The sequence below is a fragment of the Amia ocellicauda genome, chromosome 2 (assembly GCF_036373705.1).
Source record: "Amia ocellicauda isolate fAmiCal2 chromosome 2, fAmiCal2.hap1, whole genome shotgun sequence".
NCBI lineage: Eukaryota > Metazoa > Chordata > Actinopteri > Amiiformes > Amiidae > Amia > Amia ocellicauda.
In genome coordinates, this window is record NC_089851.1 from 43,026,340 (window position 1) to 43,046,810 (window position 20,471).

General features: G+C 38.5%; 1 protein-coding gene across 1 annotated transcript in view; it reads left to right on the forward strand.

Annotated features, from left to right (window-relative positions):
* cdh7a (cadherin 7a) overlaps positions 1–20,471 on the forward strand; it is an 88,753-nt gene that overhangs the window by 60,788 nt on the left and 7,494 nt on the right. The window contains exons 9-10 of the mRNA XM_066723975.1: positions 13,488–13,605; positions 15,409–15,660. Of these exons, the coding sequence (XP_066580072.1) occupies positions 13,488–13,605; positions 15,409–15,660 (370 nt within the window). The remainder of the gene's footprint in view (positions 1–13,487; positions 13,606–15,408; positions 15,661–20,471) is intronic.

Consider the following 20,471-nt stretch of genomic DNA (forward strand, 5'->3'; position numbering starts at 1 on the left):
TATCACATAATTCAGGGCAATAAATCACAATAGCAGATCTGCTTTACTTACAGTGTGGAATTGAATTATTTCACTGCTGTGCCACATAGCCTTGCAATTAATACAGTTTCTTATAGGGCTACGATGGTGATTGATTAAGGGTGGAAAAACTTCAACAGTGGGGTGGGTGTACTGAATGTCTAAGCACAGGGTCTGTGACAGTACATTGAGTCAGTATTCTTCGCGCCCTAATCTGAGATGGGGCTGTGACAAGAAAGGCAGTCAGTTACAGATGGTTTGTAATTCAGGTCAGTGTAATTAAAATAGCAAGCCCTTATACTTACTCATCTGGAAAATGTATTACAGTATCATGCAAATGGGACAAAATGTGGCTGCAAGATGAAATGGGAGAGCGAAGTGCCGCCACAGAATCTCCTTTTATGTTGGAGTTTCCTTGTCCTTTTACTTAAGTCTTGCAGTGAACGCATTGCAACCTTCATTAATTAACCCTTAAATCTTCCCTAATCAGTGGGGTTTTGTCTTAATTTGACTAAATATTGATTCTGGAGGAATCAAATTTACATGTCATATAATCCAGTGTGTCAGGTGTATTGAGTGGTATGGTTAGAAACCAGCTGTGCCAAATTGACAGGCCATAATTGGCAAGATACACATTACACATACACATCTTCAAATAGATGCACTAAGCAAAAACGCAAAGATGTTGAGAAACGTTGTATACGATACAGTCACAAATGTCACACAGAGTGCTAATTTCACTGAACAAAAGTGAATGAAATGCTTTGTTATTTTTCCACCATTGGGACGTTTTCACCTTAAAAAATGATGCAAAATTAAACACAACCTTAAAGTTTTAGGAATATGGGTGACAGTCAGATTTGAACCATCAGCCACCAGAGCTCCCTGCTGTCTTTGTGAAATCTTTATTTTAAAATATGCTACAGATTCTTCAAACCATCTCTGTTTTAAATTACCTTTATATATCCCTAATACTCCTTTTCAATTCTACACTTTCATTGTGAATCTGTCTGAATTGTCTATGCTTTGTACCCTGTGGAGGTGTCAGTAATATAAGGAAAATTCCCTCGAAATGACTAAAATGATTGATACTTGGTTATCATATCCCCTCTAATGACAAAACAAATATTACCTAAGTTATACTCCTAGGCCAAAATCATTAAAGAATGTGGTCCTACAGATAATAACTTTCCAGCATGTTAATACGTGTTAATATTCCATTGTTTCGGGATTCGTGTGATAAGAAAAATAATACCAGTACTAGCGAATGACTGTGAGTTCCTGACACTTGAATTAAGCTTGTCTCTAATAACCTGCCACCTTTCTCCTAATTAAGCGACTCACCTTTAAGGGTCTCTCTCAAGAGAAACCACTTTTATGGATTGTTATCAATTCTGTCTTTTGCTGTAATATTAACTGATTTTATGTCTAGGGTTATGTGCGTCTGTTATTTCCATCACTGCAGGCATGACATATGTATATTATGTTAAACTTCTGCTAAAGAAACAATATCAAACAAAATAATACATAAACACTGCATTCTGCATTATACAAAAATAATGTGATTTTCATTTAATTTAATTTGTATTAATATGTCCAACCAACATATCAATAGAAATATAATATTTTCTGATGATTTAAGATTCTCTTTAAATGGGAACACTAATACAAATTAATTTTCAGGCAAGTTTAAGTATAAAGTGTTGGCCATAGTGGCAAATTAATGATCAAGAGGAGACTTAACTGGTATTTTTCCAAAATGTGTAGGGAAAGTATATACCTCACCGCCAATGGATTGCATTCAGGAGACTTAACAGGAGGACTTAAACGGAACCTTGTAAAAAGCAAAATTACTTTAAAAACACCTTTCTTTCCTGTTTAAACAGAGCATTTGATCACAGAGGAGATTGTGGAGGCTAATACTTTGGGATCGGAATAGTGATAGACCCTGTAGTAGAATGCCTGTGTGTTATGGAAAATGCAAACTCCAATGGGCCGAAATGTACATATGTTTCTTTATGTTCTGAATTGTAAATAGCACTAGGCATACACTCACCTAAAGGATTATTAGGAACACCATACTAATACTGTGTTTGACCCCCTTTCGCCTTCAGAACTGCCTTAATTCTACGTGGCATTGATTCAACAAGGTGCTGAAAGCATTCTTTAGAAATGTTGGCCCATATTGATAGGATAGCATCTTGCAGTTGATGGAGATTTGTGGGATGCACATCCAGGGCACGAAGCTCCCGTTCCACCACATCCCAAAGATGCTCTATTGGGTTGAGATCTGGTGACTGTGGGGGCCAGTTTAGTACAGTGAACTCATTGTCATGTTCAAGAAACCAATTTGAAATGATTCGACCTTTGTGACATGGTGCATTATCCTGCTGGAAGTAGCCATCAGAGGATGGGTACATGGTGGTCATAAAGGGATGGACATGGTCAGAAACAATGCTCAGGTAGGCCGTGGCATTTAAACGATGCCCAATTGGCACTAAGGGGCCTAAAGTGTGCCAAGAAAACATCCCCCACACCATTACACCACCACCACCAGCCTGCACAGTGGTAACAAGGCATGATGGATCCATGTTCTCATTCTGTTTACGCCAAATTCTGACTCTACCATCTGAATGTCTCAACAGAAATCGAGACTCATCAGACCAGGCAACATTTTTCCAGTCTTCAACTGTCCAATTTTGGTGAGCTTGTGCAAATTGTAGCCTCTTTTTCCTATTTGTAGTGGAGATGAGTGGTACCCGGTGGGGTCTTCTGCTGTTGTAGCCCATCCGCCTCAAAGTTGTACGTGTTGTGGCTTCACAAATGCTTTGCTGCATACCTCGGTTGTAACGAGTGGTTATTTCAGTCAAAGTTGCTCTTCTATCAGCTTGAATCAGTCGGCTCATTCTCCTCTGACCTCTAGCATCAACAAGGCATTTTCGCCCACAGGACTGCCGCTTACTGGATGTTTTTCCCTTTTCACACCATTCTTTGTAAACCCTAGAAATGGTTGTGCGTGAAAATCCCAGTAACTGAGCAGATTGTGAAATACTCAGACCGGCCCGTCTGGCACCAACAACCATGCCACGCTCAAAATTGCTTAAATCACCTTTCTTTCCCATTCAGACATTCAGTTTGGAGTTCAGGAGATTGTCTTGACCAGGACCACACCCCTAAATGCATTGAAGCAACTGCCATGTGATTGGTTGGTTAGATAATTGCATTAATGAGAAATTGAACAGGTGTTCCTAATAATCCTTTATGTGAGTGTATACTGTATATAGAGAGAGGAATGATGTCTCACCATAAAAAGCACATACACAATGGGCCCTGCTACACACACATATATAGGTATATATTATTGAGGCATCTGGACATTACCCTTCAGTTTTCACCTGCTACTTTGGTTTTCAAGGCCAGAGAATGTCTGTATACCCATCAGTAAGAAGCGTCTTGTCTCAAAGCTGCCAGTATAAATGGCCAAGCTACAACTACGTATTAGATTTTTGTCTTTCAAGAAGTAGTTTATACCCTTATTTTGTGTAATTAATATCCAGGTTTGACTTATTATTATTATTATTATTATTTTTTTTTTTTATTATTATTTTTTTTTTTTTTTATTGGCAGACACCCTTATCCAGGGCAACTTACAACATAAGTGCAATACAAAGTGCAAGAATACAGTGAAGTACAAGGCATTAAACATTACAAATTCACTCAGCCTTGTTTGTCACTTGTTTTCTTCAGCTCAGAAGTGCTTCAGGCAAAATAGACTATGCCCTCATTTGAACCAGGTTGCGCTCTGCATTTCTCCATGCAGAGTAACCTTGGCTGTAAAAATCGAGAAATCATACAGAAAGGAAGTGAAGTTGGCCAAGGCCATTACAAGATTTCAAGATTGCAGGGCTTCATCTGTGGGAGAACTGTGATGCACAAACAAGCAATATTATAACTCTGTTCCTGCCAGTTGACTTTATGACAGTCAACGAGACAGCCCAGATAAAAGTGATGGTATTTAATACAGGCAGCCATACGCTCTTTAAGGAATGAACAAGATAATCAGATAATTTGCTGCATTTAAGTCTGCTTGGGGTTAACCTGATCCTGACATTGACCCAGAGATGAATGTGAAGATCCAGAGGAATGCAAAGATCAACTGCCTAAAGAATTCCTACACTGTGCAATCTAACCCTCTTAATTAGATGTCTCTGGGAGGCAAACATCAGCGGTGAAAGCATAGGCTGTCTTTCGAACCCCTTCTCCTCCACCCCCTTCCTCTCCTTTAACTTTAAATTGCACGCTGCACAGTCACAAATTATTTTAATTGGATAACAAGGTCAATTTCGAACACAAACAACTTGATTGTCTGCCTGATTGGAACGCAGTGGAGTGGAGGGGATTTAGAGATGTAAAATGGTTTCTAAGCAGGGGCCTCATCTCGGCTGAGAAGCTCCCAAAGAAAGAAGACTGTGTGAGCAATAATAATCAGGGAGGCATTTAGCCCCAAGTCACGGCATATTTGTATTTGCTTTAGTAAGTTAAATGCAGAGGCCCATGGGTCATCAGTAGGCACTCTGGTGTTTTGTTGTTGTTGTTGTTGTTTTCTTGTCTGGCAAAAGTAACACTACCGAAACCCTCTGAAATATGAGTTCTCCATATTTTGTAAGTAGCAACAGTAGAGTTGGAGAAAATATGTGCTGTTATAAATAAAACACCTGAAGCTAATCCTTAAACTCACACACCAAATATCACACACACACACACACACACACACACACACACACTCATCTCCATCCTCTTTTCATTTTCCCATAGGCAGTAGTTTGGCAGATACAAATGAATGACTGAGGCTTAATTGCTGTGGCATTTTTAAAACTGATTTAAAGTGATTGGAATATCAGTCATAAACCTGTGATCAGATTTAGCTGGAGACCTGTGTTGGTCAAACTGAGCAGATGCTCTATTGCTCATTATGACAGTGCTATCAAGGCAGAAAAGTTCTTATAAATGCAACAGGCTCTCTCATTAAGGGCAGGAGGGCAAGCAGGGACATCTCCAAATTATTTTCAAAAGTGGCAAGATGAGAAGTTCACTGTCTTGATTTATATGACCAAACCTTTTCAATTGTCCTTTTGTATTCCCTTTTATTGCTTTTTAAACAAACCCTGTGAATGGATTTTATAAAGCTAAGATGACCTTGTCTGTTTGTTTTGTTGCTGTTCTTTTTGCTGCTGATGTATTTGTTTTCTCATTTATCTTTCTAAATCCCATAATAATCCACCTTTGATAAATACTTACATCAGCATCATCTTGCAGTGCAAGACCCTAACTGGTTACAACCCTTATCAAAATGGTGTGCATCTTTTAAATGTGCTTGCTAACAGTGTTGTAATACACATATTATATATATATATATATATATATATATATATATATATATACACTCACCTAAAGGATTATTAGGAACACCTGTTCAATTTCTCATTAATGCAATTATCTAACCAACCAATCACATGGCAGTTGCTTCAATGCATTTAGGGGTGTGGTCCTGGTCAAGACAATCTCCTGAACTCCAAACTGAATGTCTGAATGGGAAAGAAAGGTGATTTAAGCAATTTTGAGCGTGGCATGGTTGTTGGTGCCAGACGGGCCGGTCTGAGTATTTCACAATCTGCTCAGTTACTGGGATTTTCACGCACAACCATTTCTAGGGTTTACAAAGAATGGTGTGAAAAGGGAAAAACATCCAGTATGCGGCAGTCCTGTGGGCGAAAATGCCTTGTTGATGCTAGAGGTCAGAGGAGAATGGGTCGACTGATTCAAGCTGATAGAAGAGCAACTTTGACTGAAATAACCACTCGTTACAACCGAGGTATGCAGCAAAGCATTTGTGAAGCCACAACACGTACAACCTTGAGGTGGATGGGCTACAACAGCAGAAGACCCCACCGGGTACCACTCATCTCCACTACAAATAGGAAAAAGAGGCTACAATTTGCACAAGCTCACCAAAATTGGACAGTTGAAGACTGGAAAAATGTTGCCTGGTCTGATGAGTCTCGATTTCTGTTGAGACATTCAGATGGTAGAGTCAGAATTTGGCGTAAACAGAATGAGAACATGGATCCATCATGCCTTGTTACCACTGTGCAGGCTGGTGGTGGTGGTGTAATGGTGGGGGGGATGTTTTCTTGGCACACTTTAGGCCCCTTAGTGCCAATTGGGCATCGTTTAAATGCCACGGCCTACCTGAGCATTGTTTCTGACCATGTCCATCCCTTTATGACCACCATGTACCCATCCTCTGATGGCTACTTCCAGCAGGATAATGCACCATGTCACAAAGGTCGAATCATTTCAAATTGGTTTCTTGAACATGACAATGAGTTCACTGTACTAAACTGGCCCCCACAGTCACCAGATCTCAACCCAATAGAGCATCTTTGGGATGTGGTGGAACGGGAGCTTCGTGCCCTGGATGTGCATCCCACAAATCTCCATCAACTGCAAGATGCTATCCTATCAATATGGGCCAACATTTCTAAAGAATGCTTTCAGCACCTTGTTGAATCAATGCCACGTAGAATTAAGGCAGTTCTGAAGGCGAAAGGGGGTCAAACACAGTATTAGTATGGTGTTCCTAATAATCCTTTAGGTGAGTGTATATACACACACTACCAGTCAAAGGTTTTAGAACACCATGTTGCATGTTGCATGTTTCCATGTGTCCTGATTAATATTCTCGTAACACTGATTGGCTAATTAATATGAAAGGGTCCGGGAATGACATTTGGACATAATTTGCCCACTTTATTTTTGGCCCATCAGCTCCAGAGCCACTACTTTTAGGAATATTGCTTTTATGTCTGGCATAAACATCCCACAAACTTTTGAAACATTTTTGCACTTCTTTTGCTAGAATAACAAGACATAATAAACATTTGTAACAAATACCACAACGTTTAAATATTATGTGAATAGATATGTCTAACATCATTAAACATGCTTATGGTGTGATTATATTTACTGTAAATGTGTGTACATTTAATTCAATTTTGAAAACTAATGCGCCTTTTTTTTAAGTAAAAAAAAAAAAAAACACTACTTTTTCACAACAATTGTATCTACGCATGATGATTTAACTAAGCTAGTAGTACAAATTATAATACAATGTAGTTCTCATTATGTTACACTAACAAAACCCTGAGTTATACATAACATCAGATGCAATGGCCCTTATTCATTGAGCAGGCTTTATTTATTCGTGATGGTAAGTATTTATTTAGGCTAAACACAAATGTATGTGTATGTACATCATAAGGTGAAACATTAAACCACCATTTAAATTTGTTTTTTATTGTTGGGTTAGGGGGAGGTGGAGGTGGCCACCAGTGATGAAAACGGTCAAAATAATCAAAACTATTTTTAAAATATTTTATTAAATGCATGTATAGTCACTCTTTTATTTTCCCTAACTTGTATATTAATATTGCGTATTGCTATTCTGTTTATAAAATGCATATGGGCTAATGACATAACTTACATGGGCTGTCATTATTTCTACATTATCCTTAACTTATTAAATTTTAATGATTGAGAAGCAATCGATGCCCAAGCATTCTCCTTTTTTTGCTGATCTTTATAATCAGCTCTGTCGACCTGGTATATACAGGGATACAAGGTTATTATGCCAAGAAGCTTTTCAACAAACAGCCTGTCTTCCATTTTAGCGCTGGTCATGAATAAATGAATCGCCTAGCAACAGGGTCAGTGATGAGGTCAAAGTTCAGTTGATTTGAACCAACGACTGTCGTTAGCGACAACGACTGTTGCCAGAAAGTATAAACTGCACAGCAACACGACAGCGATGATCGCCGGTTGCTTTGCTCTTCAGCGACGGTCGGGTGACCGAGTGTAAACCGGCCTTTACAGGAAGAGGTCTGGCAGACCCAAAGCCACAACAGAATCAGAAGACAAGTTTCTGAGAGTCAACAGCTTGTGTGATAGGCGGCTCGCAGGACAACAGCTTCAATCACAGCTTAACACTGGTCACAGTAAGCAAGTCTCAGTTTCAGCTGTGAGGAGAAGACTTCGAGCGGCAGGTTTCACAGGTCCAGTGGCAGTAAGAAAGCCATTGCTAAGATGGCAAAATAAGAAAAAGAGGCTTGCCTGGGCCATGAAGCTCCGCCAGTGGACTACTGGACACTGGAAGAAGGTCTTATGGACTGATTAATTAAAATTTGAAATCTTCGGTTCATCACGCAGGGTTTTTGTACACCATCAAGTAGGTGAAAGGATGGTTCCTCAATGTGTGACACCAACTGTCAAACATGGAGGAGGAAGCGTGATGGTCTGGGGCTCTTTTGCTGGATCCAGAATTGGCAACTTACACAGAGTGACTGGCACCCTGAACCAAAACAGCTACCACAGCATTTTGCAGTGCCATGCAATACCCTCTGGTATACGCTTAGTTGGTCAGGGGTTCAACCTACAGCAAGATAATGACCCAAAACATGGGATGAACTGGACAGAGGGGTGAAAGAAAAAGCAACCTAAAAGTGCAACACATTTGTGGGAACTTCTGCAACAGAAGTTTTGGGAAGAACTTTCCGAACAATATTTGATTTCCATTGTAGAAAGAATACACTGAGACATTAAACTGCATAAAATTCAATAGAAACTGGAAAAATTGAGGTGTTCTAAATCTTTTGACCAGTATTGTATATATATGGTGTGATATATTAGAATTCAATTAAAGGAAGCATGCTGTTATTATATAAACTGATTAAGTAATAGAAGAAAAACAAAGTGAAAATAATTTCAAGAAGCATTTCATAATGAGAAATTTATTCATTTAATACCTCAAAGCTATTTTAATTCAACCCCACCAGATTTTCAACAATAAAACATGAGAGTTTCAAGGTGGTAATACAAAGCTTGTCTTGGTTGGTCTTGGTACGACTGCATTGTGCCATATATAACTGTTATCATGCATTAAATGGTGTTAATCACAGACTACCAGACCATTTGAATTATGTGCATGATCTCCCACATGTCACATAGAAGTATTCTTAGGTGATTGACAGCATTGAAATCTCCCTCGGTCTAAAGGCGCCCCAGTGCAAATGTACCTCTTTGTGCGTATAAATAAAAAAAATAAAAGATGAAGCTCACATTAAAAGACCCTTCCCCTCATCTCCACTACATACATATATTTCCAGATTTGTAATTTAGAAGTATTCACACCAGGAGTACGGAATAGAAATGTGTACTTGTACAAAATGTGCTGAAAGTCATTCTCTCAGTGTGACACTTTGTCTGATAATTGTATTACAAGGGGTTTAATCTGACTGGTTCACTTTGGGAGCCAGACCTGATTATTCTGCCATTCTGTTCTGTTACCTCCATGTAGGTGTTGCCAGCTAGATACTGGGTTAACATGATCGCATTTTTTAGAAAGTGTGCACGTGTAATATTAACTTATTAACATAAGCAAGAAAAGACATCAACCCATTGAGAAAGAAAATGTATCGATTACCCATAGTCTTTTATATAGACCAACATTTGAAATCACTTGAAATACAAGCTTAAATAAGTAGAAAAGCTACATTCACCTTTAAAATAGCTGAGGTATTTTATCTTATTAGCTTGAGGTGGTGTGGGATACTTTATCAGTGACTTTTCGGACTTGGTTGACATGATTACCACTCCTTTCTCATCCTCATTCAATAAATACATTAACATTGGCAAGTAACAGTTACACAATTCATCACATCAAACAGGTCCACTGCTTTTCAATGGCAAAAACCATCAGTGCTCTGTATAAAATGAATACCTTTAGAAAAGCAAAAAGTCGAATGAAAATGTGTCATGGTAAGCTTTAAATTTAAATGTGTCATTTTTTCTGTTACAATGCATTATATTCTTTTAACAGTTATTACAAAAGTATGCTGCATTGGAAACACACTATATTCCTCGGCACACAATGTGGAAAGGGGATTTTGATTAGGCTGAGAGTGCAGCTTTTGCAGCAATTATTTCAAAAATGCTATTTCATAAAGGCAGGTGGGATTCCGACACTTTATAGAAACGTTAACACAACATTATTGCCAGGCTTTAGATACCAGTCAAATCAACAATAAAAGAACAAAACCAGGTATGCTTTAGTTTCCAGCTCCAGCTACTCAGGGGCTGGAAAACATTGTATGAAGTGATGTGCCCTTATAAATAATGCATTAGTCACCTGGGTGATTATTTTTGACACTGATGTCTGTGTTTTTCCTTATGTATGAATGTTGGATAGCATTGGAAGGGCGTAATTCATAGAAATTCAGAACATGGCTCACTGCTATAAACTGAAGTAAAGCAGGTTTCCAAAGTCACTGAATCCAAAGCATTTATTTAACACTTGCACAAATCATACATGCTTTTATTAAACCTAGAATTTGCTTTGACTAAATTGTATTTTCTGGTCAGTGCTCCTGACTGTATGCACAGCTTTTCTTTTCACTCAAGGAAGTCAGTGTAATATGTCCAATGTCTTCATAGCACTGGATGAGCATAACGTGTTGATTGTTTCTGTACCCACTTTCATTTTTAGGTTAAACACATTTACTAAGTTTTGAAAGTGGAGGACATGTCTACAATGTTTATGTAATCAAACGAAGAATCAGGAAATCTGTGTCTAGATTTTTGCTATTGTGATGGCATTTTCTAATACAAATACTGCAACTATGACGTATTCAGTGCATTTGTAAGAGCTGTATTTGCATCTATTTTTATTTCCTATATATTTGTATATATTTGTATATTTATCTATTTTTGGTTTGTTGGTAGACTGAAGGACTTCTAATGACAGATAAACAATAACATAAATCTTTTGAAACCGGAGATTACATTTCTACCATCCCCACTTGTGAAAAAGAGAAAAGAAGAAAGAGAGGAAGTCTGTCTTTGCTGGCGTTGCACACATTATTTTGCTTCTCACCAAAGACTGATTTCTGATCTGCGGCCAGTTGTGCTGAGGGCATGCTTTTGCAGTGGTGCAAGATCGTATCAGTTTCTATATTTAACCTATGCTGCATCTCTACATTAGGGTGAAGGAAAATCTGGTGGGGGCAAATGCAACCTGGCAGTCTACATCTATACACATGAAGCCCACACACATCTTTAGCTTTTTTGACATCCAAGCCATTGTATAAGGTAGCCATACACATTGCACATGTGGTATGTTTCATGCAAGCAAATGGACAATTTAATAACTCTGGTGTTTGAGTTTCTCACTCAGACACTAAGCTCAGAAAATACCATTTTATTAATTAAATGAAAGCCTGTCGCTGTTTGACAGGGGTTATGTAGTGAGTTTTCAATTAAGAACAAATTATTTAATTCTTTCCATGGGAGAACAATGTTCCTTTGACAGCAACAAACTATTGAAAAAACACAATTACAATGCAAGAATATTAAACCCAAACTGATGTTCACACTGCTTTATTGTCAAGCATCATCAGCTAATTACAACTTGCGCTCACTTCAAGCAACAACTTCTTGTATTTCCCTTGATTGTTTAAATATGTGGAACTGCTGATCTTTTCAGGGTGGTGATAGAAAAACTTAATATGAGAATGATACTTTGGATATGTTTCTCTGTTGGTTTGAAATTAAAGTGCCGTCATCAGTGAATATGTGAAGCCACTCTTTCAGGATTTGCCTCCAATCAGTTAATAATGTAAACTAAGTTTCCTGAACTGTTAACTCAATGTTAATTAAAGAGTCTTAAACACAGTTTGGTCTCGTTCCATTGATACATGTAAGCTTCAAAATGTTCAGGAGGCATAGTTTGCATTACAGAGAAGCTCTCAAATTAAACTAGGCAGACATCCGTTCATCAGATCCTAATGTTTGTTTTTGTAACAGCGCCATGAACGTTTTGACTGACTTTCTACCTCCTACTCACAGGACGGATTAAACATAAACACCGTGTTTGGTGGACCCTTGGGTAATAACCCTAACGATAAACAATGAAGCATTGCACCAATGAATTTGTAGAAAATGTTTATTATGCTCCCAAAACGTGGACAGAAGTGCAGTCTGGCAACAATATTTTATGGAACAATAGTGTGTGCACAATCTGGTGGTAGAAGATGTATAGAGATATGGTTAGCCAAATTGTCATTTAGAGATATCCTAAAACACAATTTAAGATATCTTAATTGACAGCCTGTCAAATTTGAGATATCTCAAATAAATCAAGAAGTCATTTTAGGATATCTCAAAATGACGTCCTGTGAAAATTATGTATGTTTTGTATGGACCTCCTGTCTATTTAAAGATTTTAAAAGTCAATTTGAGATATCTTGTTTAACGCTCCATTTCAAGATATCTCAAATTGGAGCTTTAAATGAGATATCTCATAAAACAATTCAAGATATCTTAAACTGAATTGCAGATATCTCTAAATGACAATTTGGATTGCCATACTTCCTGTCCTATTTGAGATATCTCAAATTGAATTTGAGATAAATAGGACATGAAGTCAATTTGAGATATCTCAAATTGAATTTGCGATATCTTCAAATAAAGTTAATTTGAGATCTTGAATTGTATTTTGAGATATCTCTAAACGACAATTTGGCTTGCCATAATAGAGATTCGGTCTACTGAAACATCCATGCTCAAGTATCTAGCTGAGACTACTAGCAATTCTGTCATTTTGGAATGTCTTTTAAAGAGTATTTGCATATTACGCAAAGACTTAATTTGGACAAGACATTTTTTCCTCTGTATTTGAAGACACCCTTTAAGAATTAATGAGAGAGGCTTTAGTGCAATTGGAAGATGCTCAGAACTGGCCTTTGCATAAAGTGCACATTAAAAATTTGACATATTAGGAAACAGAGATGAATAATGAGTAAAATATGAAGACATGAGTAAACATATCGGGAAAAATGTAAGGTGTATAGTAGGATACACCTGGATTTTTGTATTACGTTATTCATAATGGCATTATGATTTTTGTTTCTTTGTGTTTGTGTGTATGCACTCCAGAGTGCCAGTGACAGTATTTGACAGATGACATGCAAATCGAAAATTATAGTACATGGGTATTTTCTGTAACTCTGTTCTCTCACTCTCCCTCTCTCTCGCCTGGGTCTCGTAACTGATTCGATGGTGAACAGAAAAAAGGAAAAAGTTCAGTTCTGATAAATTGTGTATGACGGTTCCTCGTGTCTTCACTCCTATTTGCCTAGAGGTTCATTGGGGGGAGGAGTGGGGGGGGGGGGGGGTGCAGGGAGGTGTGCTACACTGCTATGACAACAGAGTTAATCGTTTCTCCCTTTCTGCCTGCAGCCATTTAGATAAGAGCCATGTCAGTCTACCTTTTTCTCAGGTGCTTCAGCTTAAACAGCCATCCAGTGTCATCAAGTTCCCCATTTGATCCCTGACAGATATATCTCTTGCTTTCTCAGGTTATCCAGACTATAAGTGCTGTCGACAAAGACGAACCACCCAGTGGTCACAGGTTTTTCTTTGCGCTCACTCCGGAGGCAGCAAGCAATCTAAACTTCACCCTTAGAGACAACAAAGGTACGATGTTAGATATTCATTCCAAACTGCCGGGGTACCTTTTCTTGTGACACTGAGGGGGCCTCATTTTAAAAGACATTTACTGCTGATTTCTACACCCAGTTACTGGTACTGGCTGGGCCGGTAATTAAAGTCCAATCAGTCCCAATGTGAGTTGTATCCTTGAATTAGCTGTCTCGGCTCTGAAACCATTCTTTAAATCACCAGGACACCTAGAGGAAAAATAGAAGGGGCTCCCAATCATTCCATACTGCAGCTTTTCACATTTTGTGTTCTTGCTGCTTTATCTGAATTAGGCTGAATAGAGGAACACAGGCTATCATCTTCATAAGCCGCATGGTGTGCAGACACAACCTGTGCCTTGAAGAATGATTGTTCACACGCCACAGGACTGAGGGGCGTGTTCTGGATAAAGGTGACCTCAGTGACACTGTGCATATTAATATAATAAACGAGAGGTGATTATTACAATTATGCTGGATAGTTTGCATGCCAGGACAAAACTGCAAATCAGCTGCTGTCAGGGCAACAGGTTTTTGGTCCTTCACGTCTCTGGAATTATTACAAAAATATGAAACATTAAAAATTGAAAGCACAGTGCAGTGCTTTAACACAAAGTCTGGTCAGTCTAATATATTATTTGTATGTATGTATGTATGTATGTATGTATGTATGTATGTATGTATGTATTTAAATTATTTTAAGAAAATATATAGTACATGGGTGGATAGGTTTACCAGATAAACTTTTTTGTTGTTGTTGTTTTGTTGTTGAGATTCTTGCATGTAAGAGTCCAGCTGTTTAGAAAGATAGCAGAGAAATTGAAATAAATGTAAAAAAAGCAATTAAAATAGATAACTACAGGTAAGAAAGTCATGAATCAAAGTATGTGATGGCACATTCAATTCTGCATTCAGCTTGAGTGAACCACAAGATCCACTGAGTGTCGCACAGGTGACAGCTGAGGGAGTATATGAAAGAGAAATCAGACAGCACTATTGGACTAACCTTTGCCCAGTCCTCTGCCCCTGTGGGGAGTTATCCTCCCAAGGGTCCAAGTTGAAGGCCAGCGGTACATCAAAGGAACAACAGGGGTGATGCAGAAGTGAAGGGGAATCGCTCGAAGCAAAGGACAAGTGTTAGACTGTGATTTTCGAGTTTATGAATGTACGTCTGAATTGATATTGACAGCGATGAGCTGTCACCTCAGTCCTGAAATAAAGCACAGATTTAATTAACACCACTGACACAGTCAGGCCCAGTTGTTCTTTCTCACATTGTGTGCTTTTTTTTTTCTTCACACTCGCCCTCCCTTCCCTCATGTTGAAACAAGGCAAGTGCGTTCATTGTATTGTCCTGTGTACTATATTTACAGATTTTTTTTTTTTTTTAAGAATTGAGCTCTGCACTCCTCAAACCACAAAGCTTTTGTGCCCAACAGTGATTTTTATAGTAAAACTGTTAACAAATCCTTGTCATGGTATCTGTGTCTTAAAGCAGGCAAAGAGGCAATACAATTAGACATAGTATTAGCCAGTTATGACACAGAAATGGTTCAAATGGAAAAGAGATGTCAACAGGTTTGTGCGTCCAAAGATACTTTTTCTTTTAGTATAATTAGGGACAGTAGACAGTTGCCTTTGTTCACCTGGTCCTTTAAGTAAAAATAGGAAAAAAAAAACATTGAATCCCACAGTCCTTAACCTGGTCTTTGGACTTTAGCTTAGCCTCTTGTGCTATAGGTCAATTTCTATGCTCGCATTCTGGTACTTATTGACCTTGTTTCATTATCTTCTGTTTTAGACAACACTGCCTCTATTCTGACTAAAAGAAATGGCTTCAGGAGACAGGAGCAGTCTCTCTACAAACTACCCATCCTAATCGTGGACAGTGGAAGTCCTTCCCTGAGCAGCACCAACACCTTGACAATCAGAGTGTGCGACTGTGACCCGGAGGGCATAGCACAGTCCTGCAATGCTGAAGCATACGTGCTACCAGCCGGACTCAGCACGGGGGCCCTCATAGCTATTCTGGCTTGCGTGCTAACATTGCTAGGTAAGTCATTGTCACATTTTAAGTGGTTTCTGTTGTTGATATGTATTTACTTTTTGTTGTTTTTATTAAAAGAAAACAAAAGTTGAATTTAAAATTAAAGATACAGAATGTTCATTTAAACAAATACATTTTTAAATGAATAATAAACCAGGCACAATCAAAAGCAGGAGTGAAACAACAAAACAGGCAGGGCAGGATTAAATAAAAAATGTTCACGCTGCGAGTCGTGATAGTGCAGTATACAATCATAAAGCCAGGTGATAAATTAAAGGAAATACCAACATGAAGTGTGTCAGTAAGGTGTTGGGCACCACAAGCCGCCAGAACAGCTTCAATGCTCTTGGCACAGATTCTACGAGTCTCTGGACTCTACTGGAGGGATGAACACCATTCTTCCAAAAGATATTCCCTCATTTAGTATGTTGATGATGTAGTGGAGAGCGCTGTCTAACACGTCAGTCCAAAATCTCCCATAGGTGTTCAATTGGGTTGAGATCTGTTGACTGTGAAGGCCATAGCATATGATTCCCATCTTTTTCATACTCATCACACCATTCAGTGAGCCCTTGTGCCCTGTGGATGGGGGCATTGTCATCCCATCAGGATAGAAATGTGTCACCATAGGATAAAGGTGATCACTCTGTAATGATTTGCAGTGACCCTTCCCTCTAATTGGACAAGTGGACCCAAACCATGCCAGGAAAACACCCCCCACAGCATAACAGAGCCTCCGGACCCCCTCACTGTAGGGGTCAAGCAGTCAGGCCTGTACCGTTCTCTTGGTGTCCCACACATGCACTCGCCCACTTGTTGAGCGTCTGTGTGACTGAAGCTCCTGCCATTCGTGCCCCAATAATGACCCCTCTTTCAAAGTCACTTAGATCCTTTCTAAGTATTTTGTATAAATTTGGTAGCTAATTTTGTATTTTGCTTTTATAAGCGGAAAACAATTTGCCACAAGGATGCTAATGTTAAGAGGCATTTGCATTGCAGCTAACATTGCAAAACTAATATGGAATGAAAATTCAATTATTAATTGAATATGAATTTAAAAAGAAAAAGACTTCATTAAGGATACAGCTGTAATTGCAAAATATTCAGTTTTTATGAACACGTCAACTCTGCTGTAATTTTCGGGAGACACACATAGGGCTAGATATTCGTAGGGTTTGCACACCGTGCAGAGGGGTTTGCGTGGTGCAAAAATGTTTTGCACGGCGCAATCCATTCACCCTTTAATTGTATGCAAGGTGCAAAATGATTCGGTGTGACTGAAATTATATGTGATTCCAGCTATATTCAGGTTTGCAATGTCTGATGTCTGATGGGAGCATTAGTTTAAACCTTTCCTTTGATACAGGGGTGGTGTGATGGCAGCATGAGACTCTGTATACCAATTTAATTCACAATATATTATTTTCTATCTTGCTAGTAATTGAATATAATTTCTGTCATAAATAGTTTTACCATAAGTGCCTGTTGAGTTGTTTTACCCTTATAAAGCAAAATACGTGTAGATATAACACTGCACTGAATTCTATTCAAATAAAACATTTGCACCATCCAAAAAAAAACATGAACAGCTTGTAGCTTTTTGCCTTGAGCTTTAGAATACAAATAAAAATAGAGCTTTTTAATTCCCTCACGTTTTGATAGAAATATTCCTTGTGTGTGTGTCTGGGTCATTGGTTTAATCTGGCTTTAAGATATTTTTTTGTTTGTTTTTTGTTTCAGGGTAGATAAAGGCAAATGGTTAAATAAGTGTAGAAAACTAAAATTGGAAGACAGGCAAGATTGTTGACGTACATGACCACTTGGTAGAAAACTAAGACATAGGATAAGGAATACAATAATGATTCTCTTTCGAGTGGAAAACAGCCACCATATAGACCCTGCACTGGGGTTTCTAGGTGTCAGCTGAGGGTTTAAGAAGCCAACAAGGAAATGTCTTCTATGGCATGCACAGAAGAACCCAAAACAGGGGGCGGAGTTCTACCGTCATCCCAGGGAAGGGCCTAGTACTGCCTTTGTCAAAGTCCCAAAGACCTCTCACATACTTGACGTATGGATGATACACATACATATTTGGAAGACATTTTCTCCTTCATAAAACAGGGGAAGCACTTTCAACCTATTGTTCTACTTAAGACAAATCAAATGTATTAAGTCATGTATAAATAACATACTGTCTAAACTGCAAAAGGTTCAGAAAGACTACCTTTAAAAATGGAACTGACATTGATACTGTAACTGATATGCAGCCTTGTGATGTGCAGTATAGAAAACAGATTCACACTCTCAGCCAACTAAAAAATCTTAAAAGGGAGGAAAATGGATCTGGAAAATAAATCATAATTCTGGCTTCCAAAACTAGTCTGTTCGCCTATTATCTTTCCTCCTGATTCTATCCTTCTAGGATATGAGGATTATATGGTTACATTGACAAATTGCAAGGAGTTATTTTCGGGCCAGAAAATCCTGCCTTGGGGGCAAGTCAGTCATGGTGCAGAACCTACTGAAGCCAATGGGCGCAGAGTCAGATAGAGATGTAGAAAAGCGTATCTTTTTAATAACAACTCAGACAGACCCACTGCCTGTTGTCTGAAAAGTGAATTATATTCTTGAATTTCATGCGGGGGGGACGACATCTGATTCATAAAGGGCTGCAATGCTATACTGCTATGGTCCTCTCAGAGTGCTTTAATTTAGAGGTTCCTTAATTACCTGTTGGGGAGTCCCAGAAATAGCTTGCTTGTACATTTTTCTGATTAATTCCTTATATTGCTGAATCTATGAGGCTGAAGCAATGTTCTTTTTTCTTTCTCTTTCTTTCTTTTTCTTTTTTTCTGCTTCATTTCCGCAGTCTTATGTAACGACAATGGGCATGCATAAATAAATAAATACATACATAAAAAAGATTCAATGAATACAACCGTGGTGGGTTCTCAGGCAATCTATGGAATTTACAAACTAAGTTATAGATCAGGACAGCTGTTAGAAAGATTAGTGTCAAAATGGGTTGTGTAGTGTGGCATTCTATAATTCATTACCTTCAGGCTATAGGCAGGGGGGAGGGCTTGTAAGGTCAGGTAAACCTGTTCAGCACTGAGTAGATGGAGCAGAACTATGGACTGAAGGGGATCTTGCCTGGCAGCGAAAGAATTTAAATGCTGCGTTGTATCAGCAACACTACACTACGCCGGCCCAGGCTCCTCCGCTCACGGTGTAATCTTAACACGCCAGGTGCCGCAGGATTTGAAAATGCTTACTTGTCGCAGAAGTGTCAGCGGGACCAATTACAGGACCTGACACCGGCCACCCCTTGTTGTTTGCCAGGGTTAGCTCTGTCATTCAGCAGGGCCGGCACCAAAGCCATTTCACGGGCACTTTATTAAATGCAAAGCACGGTTCAGGAGTTGGTGTCATTGCAAGGACAACAGAAGTGACGCTACAGTCGCAAGTAAAGGAAAAGCATTGTTGCATTTTAAGCATGCGGTGTAAGTGGAAAACCAACCAGCTAAATTAAACCCTTAAACCCTTTTGTGTGTGTGTGGGGTGAATGAAGAAGAAAATCAAAGGAAAGGTGGGGAAAAAAGAACAGTGCATTCAAACAGTCATAGTTGATTAATATGTAAGGAACACTCATCATTCATAGTCAAAATTTTGTAAAATAAATGTAATCACTGCAAATGATGACTTCTACAAAATATTTTGATATTATGGACAATTAGCTTTTGTCTCTTACTATGATGGTTTAATTTATAAGGATTTACTCCCAGGTTGTGAGTTTTTTATTTTACAAAATGGCCTGGAAACGTCATCTATAGTGACACACACTGGCAAAATATGCTTTTGTTTTTAAGTTTGCTTTGCATTTATATACTAGGCAAGCAGAGATTCTATCGTGTTGTACAGAAGACTTCAGCATTTATAATATCACAGAATTGTATGCAAATTAATGAACGGAAGAAGTTAAGCATACACTACAACTACTTTGTATATGTGTGTGTGTTTTGTATAAACACAGTGGTGGTGATCTTTACTGGCGGAAATACGTATTCATCCAGTTAACAGTAGCTGGTTTAACAAATTGTTTTTTCAATTCTCGACCACATCTATAAATACATAGAATGCTTATATGGTCAATAAATGTGAGAGGGCTGACTTCAGATTAAAGACACCAGGTTTCCATTTAGGCAATAAAAAATAAAGCAATTAAATAGCAGAAGGATATTTATTCAACAGTTTCCAATAAACTATAAAGTGCCCCCTCTTTTTACCTTTGATAATGTGGCCTGGAATGTAGCTTTTCTCATTTTGCTTCATTTAACAGATGTCTCGCCTCACGAAGGCTACATGCATGTATAAGAAATATAGGGTGATGGAGCAATAATTCACATTCTCATGGCATCTGCTGATGGATGGATCATTAGATGCTTGCCTGCTAGCTACACTGTGGAAAGTAATTTTCTGCTTAATATATCCGTGAGCCTAGGAGGGGCTGAAGGAAAGTTGCTTTGTCTTACTTTTTTTTAAACACCCTTAAGGGCCAGTTGTTTTTCTTTGTGTTAGCAAATTTGGCACACTCACATACATCTTGTGAACAGAAGTAAAGCAGTTCTATCTGCAGCAAAATAAGCAGCATGTGAAAAGCTTTCCTATTTTAAACGCCGGTATGATCTTAGATTGTACTGTCCATATGTACTGTAGATTATGATTCCTGCAACATATATACAATACAACCAATATAAACAGACATACTAAAAGATAACCAAAATCCTACCTCCGTTTGAGTCTACCTAAACATGTCC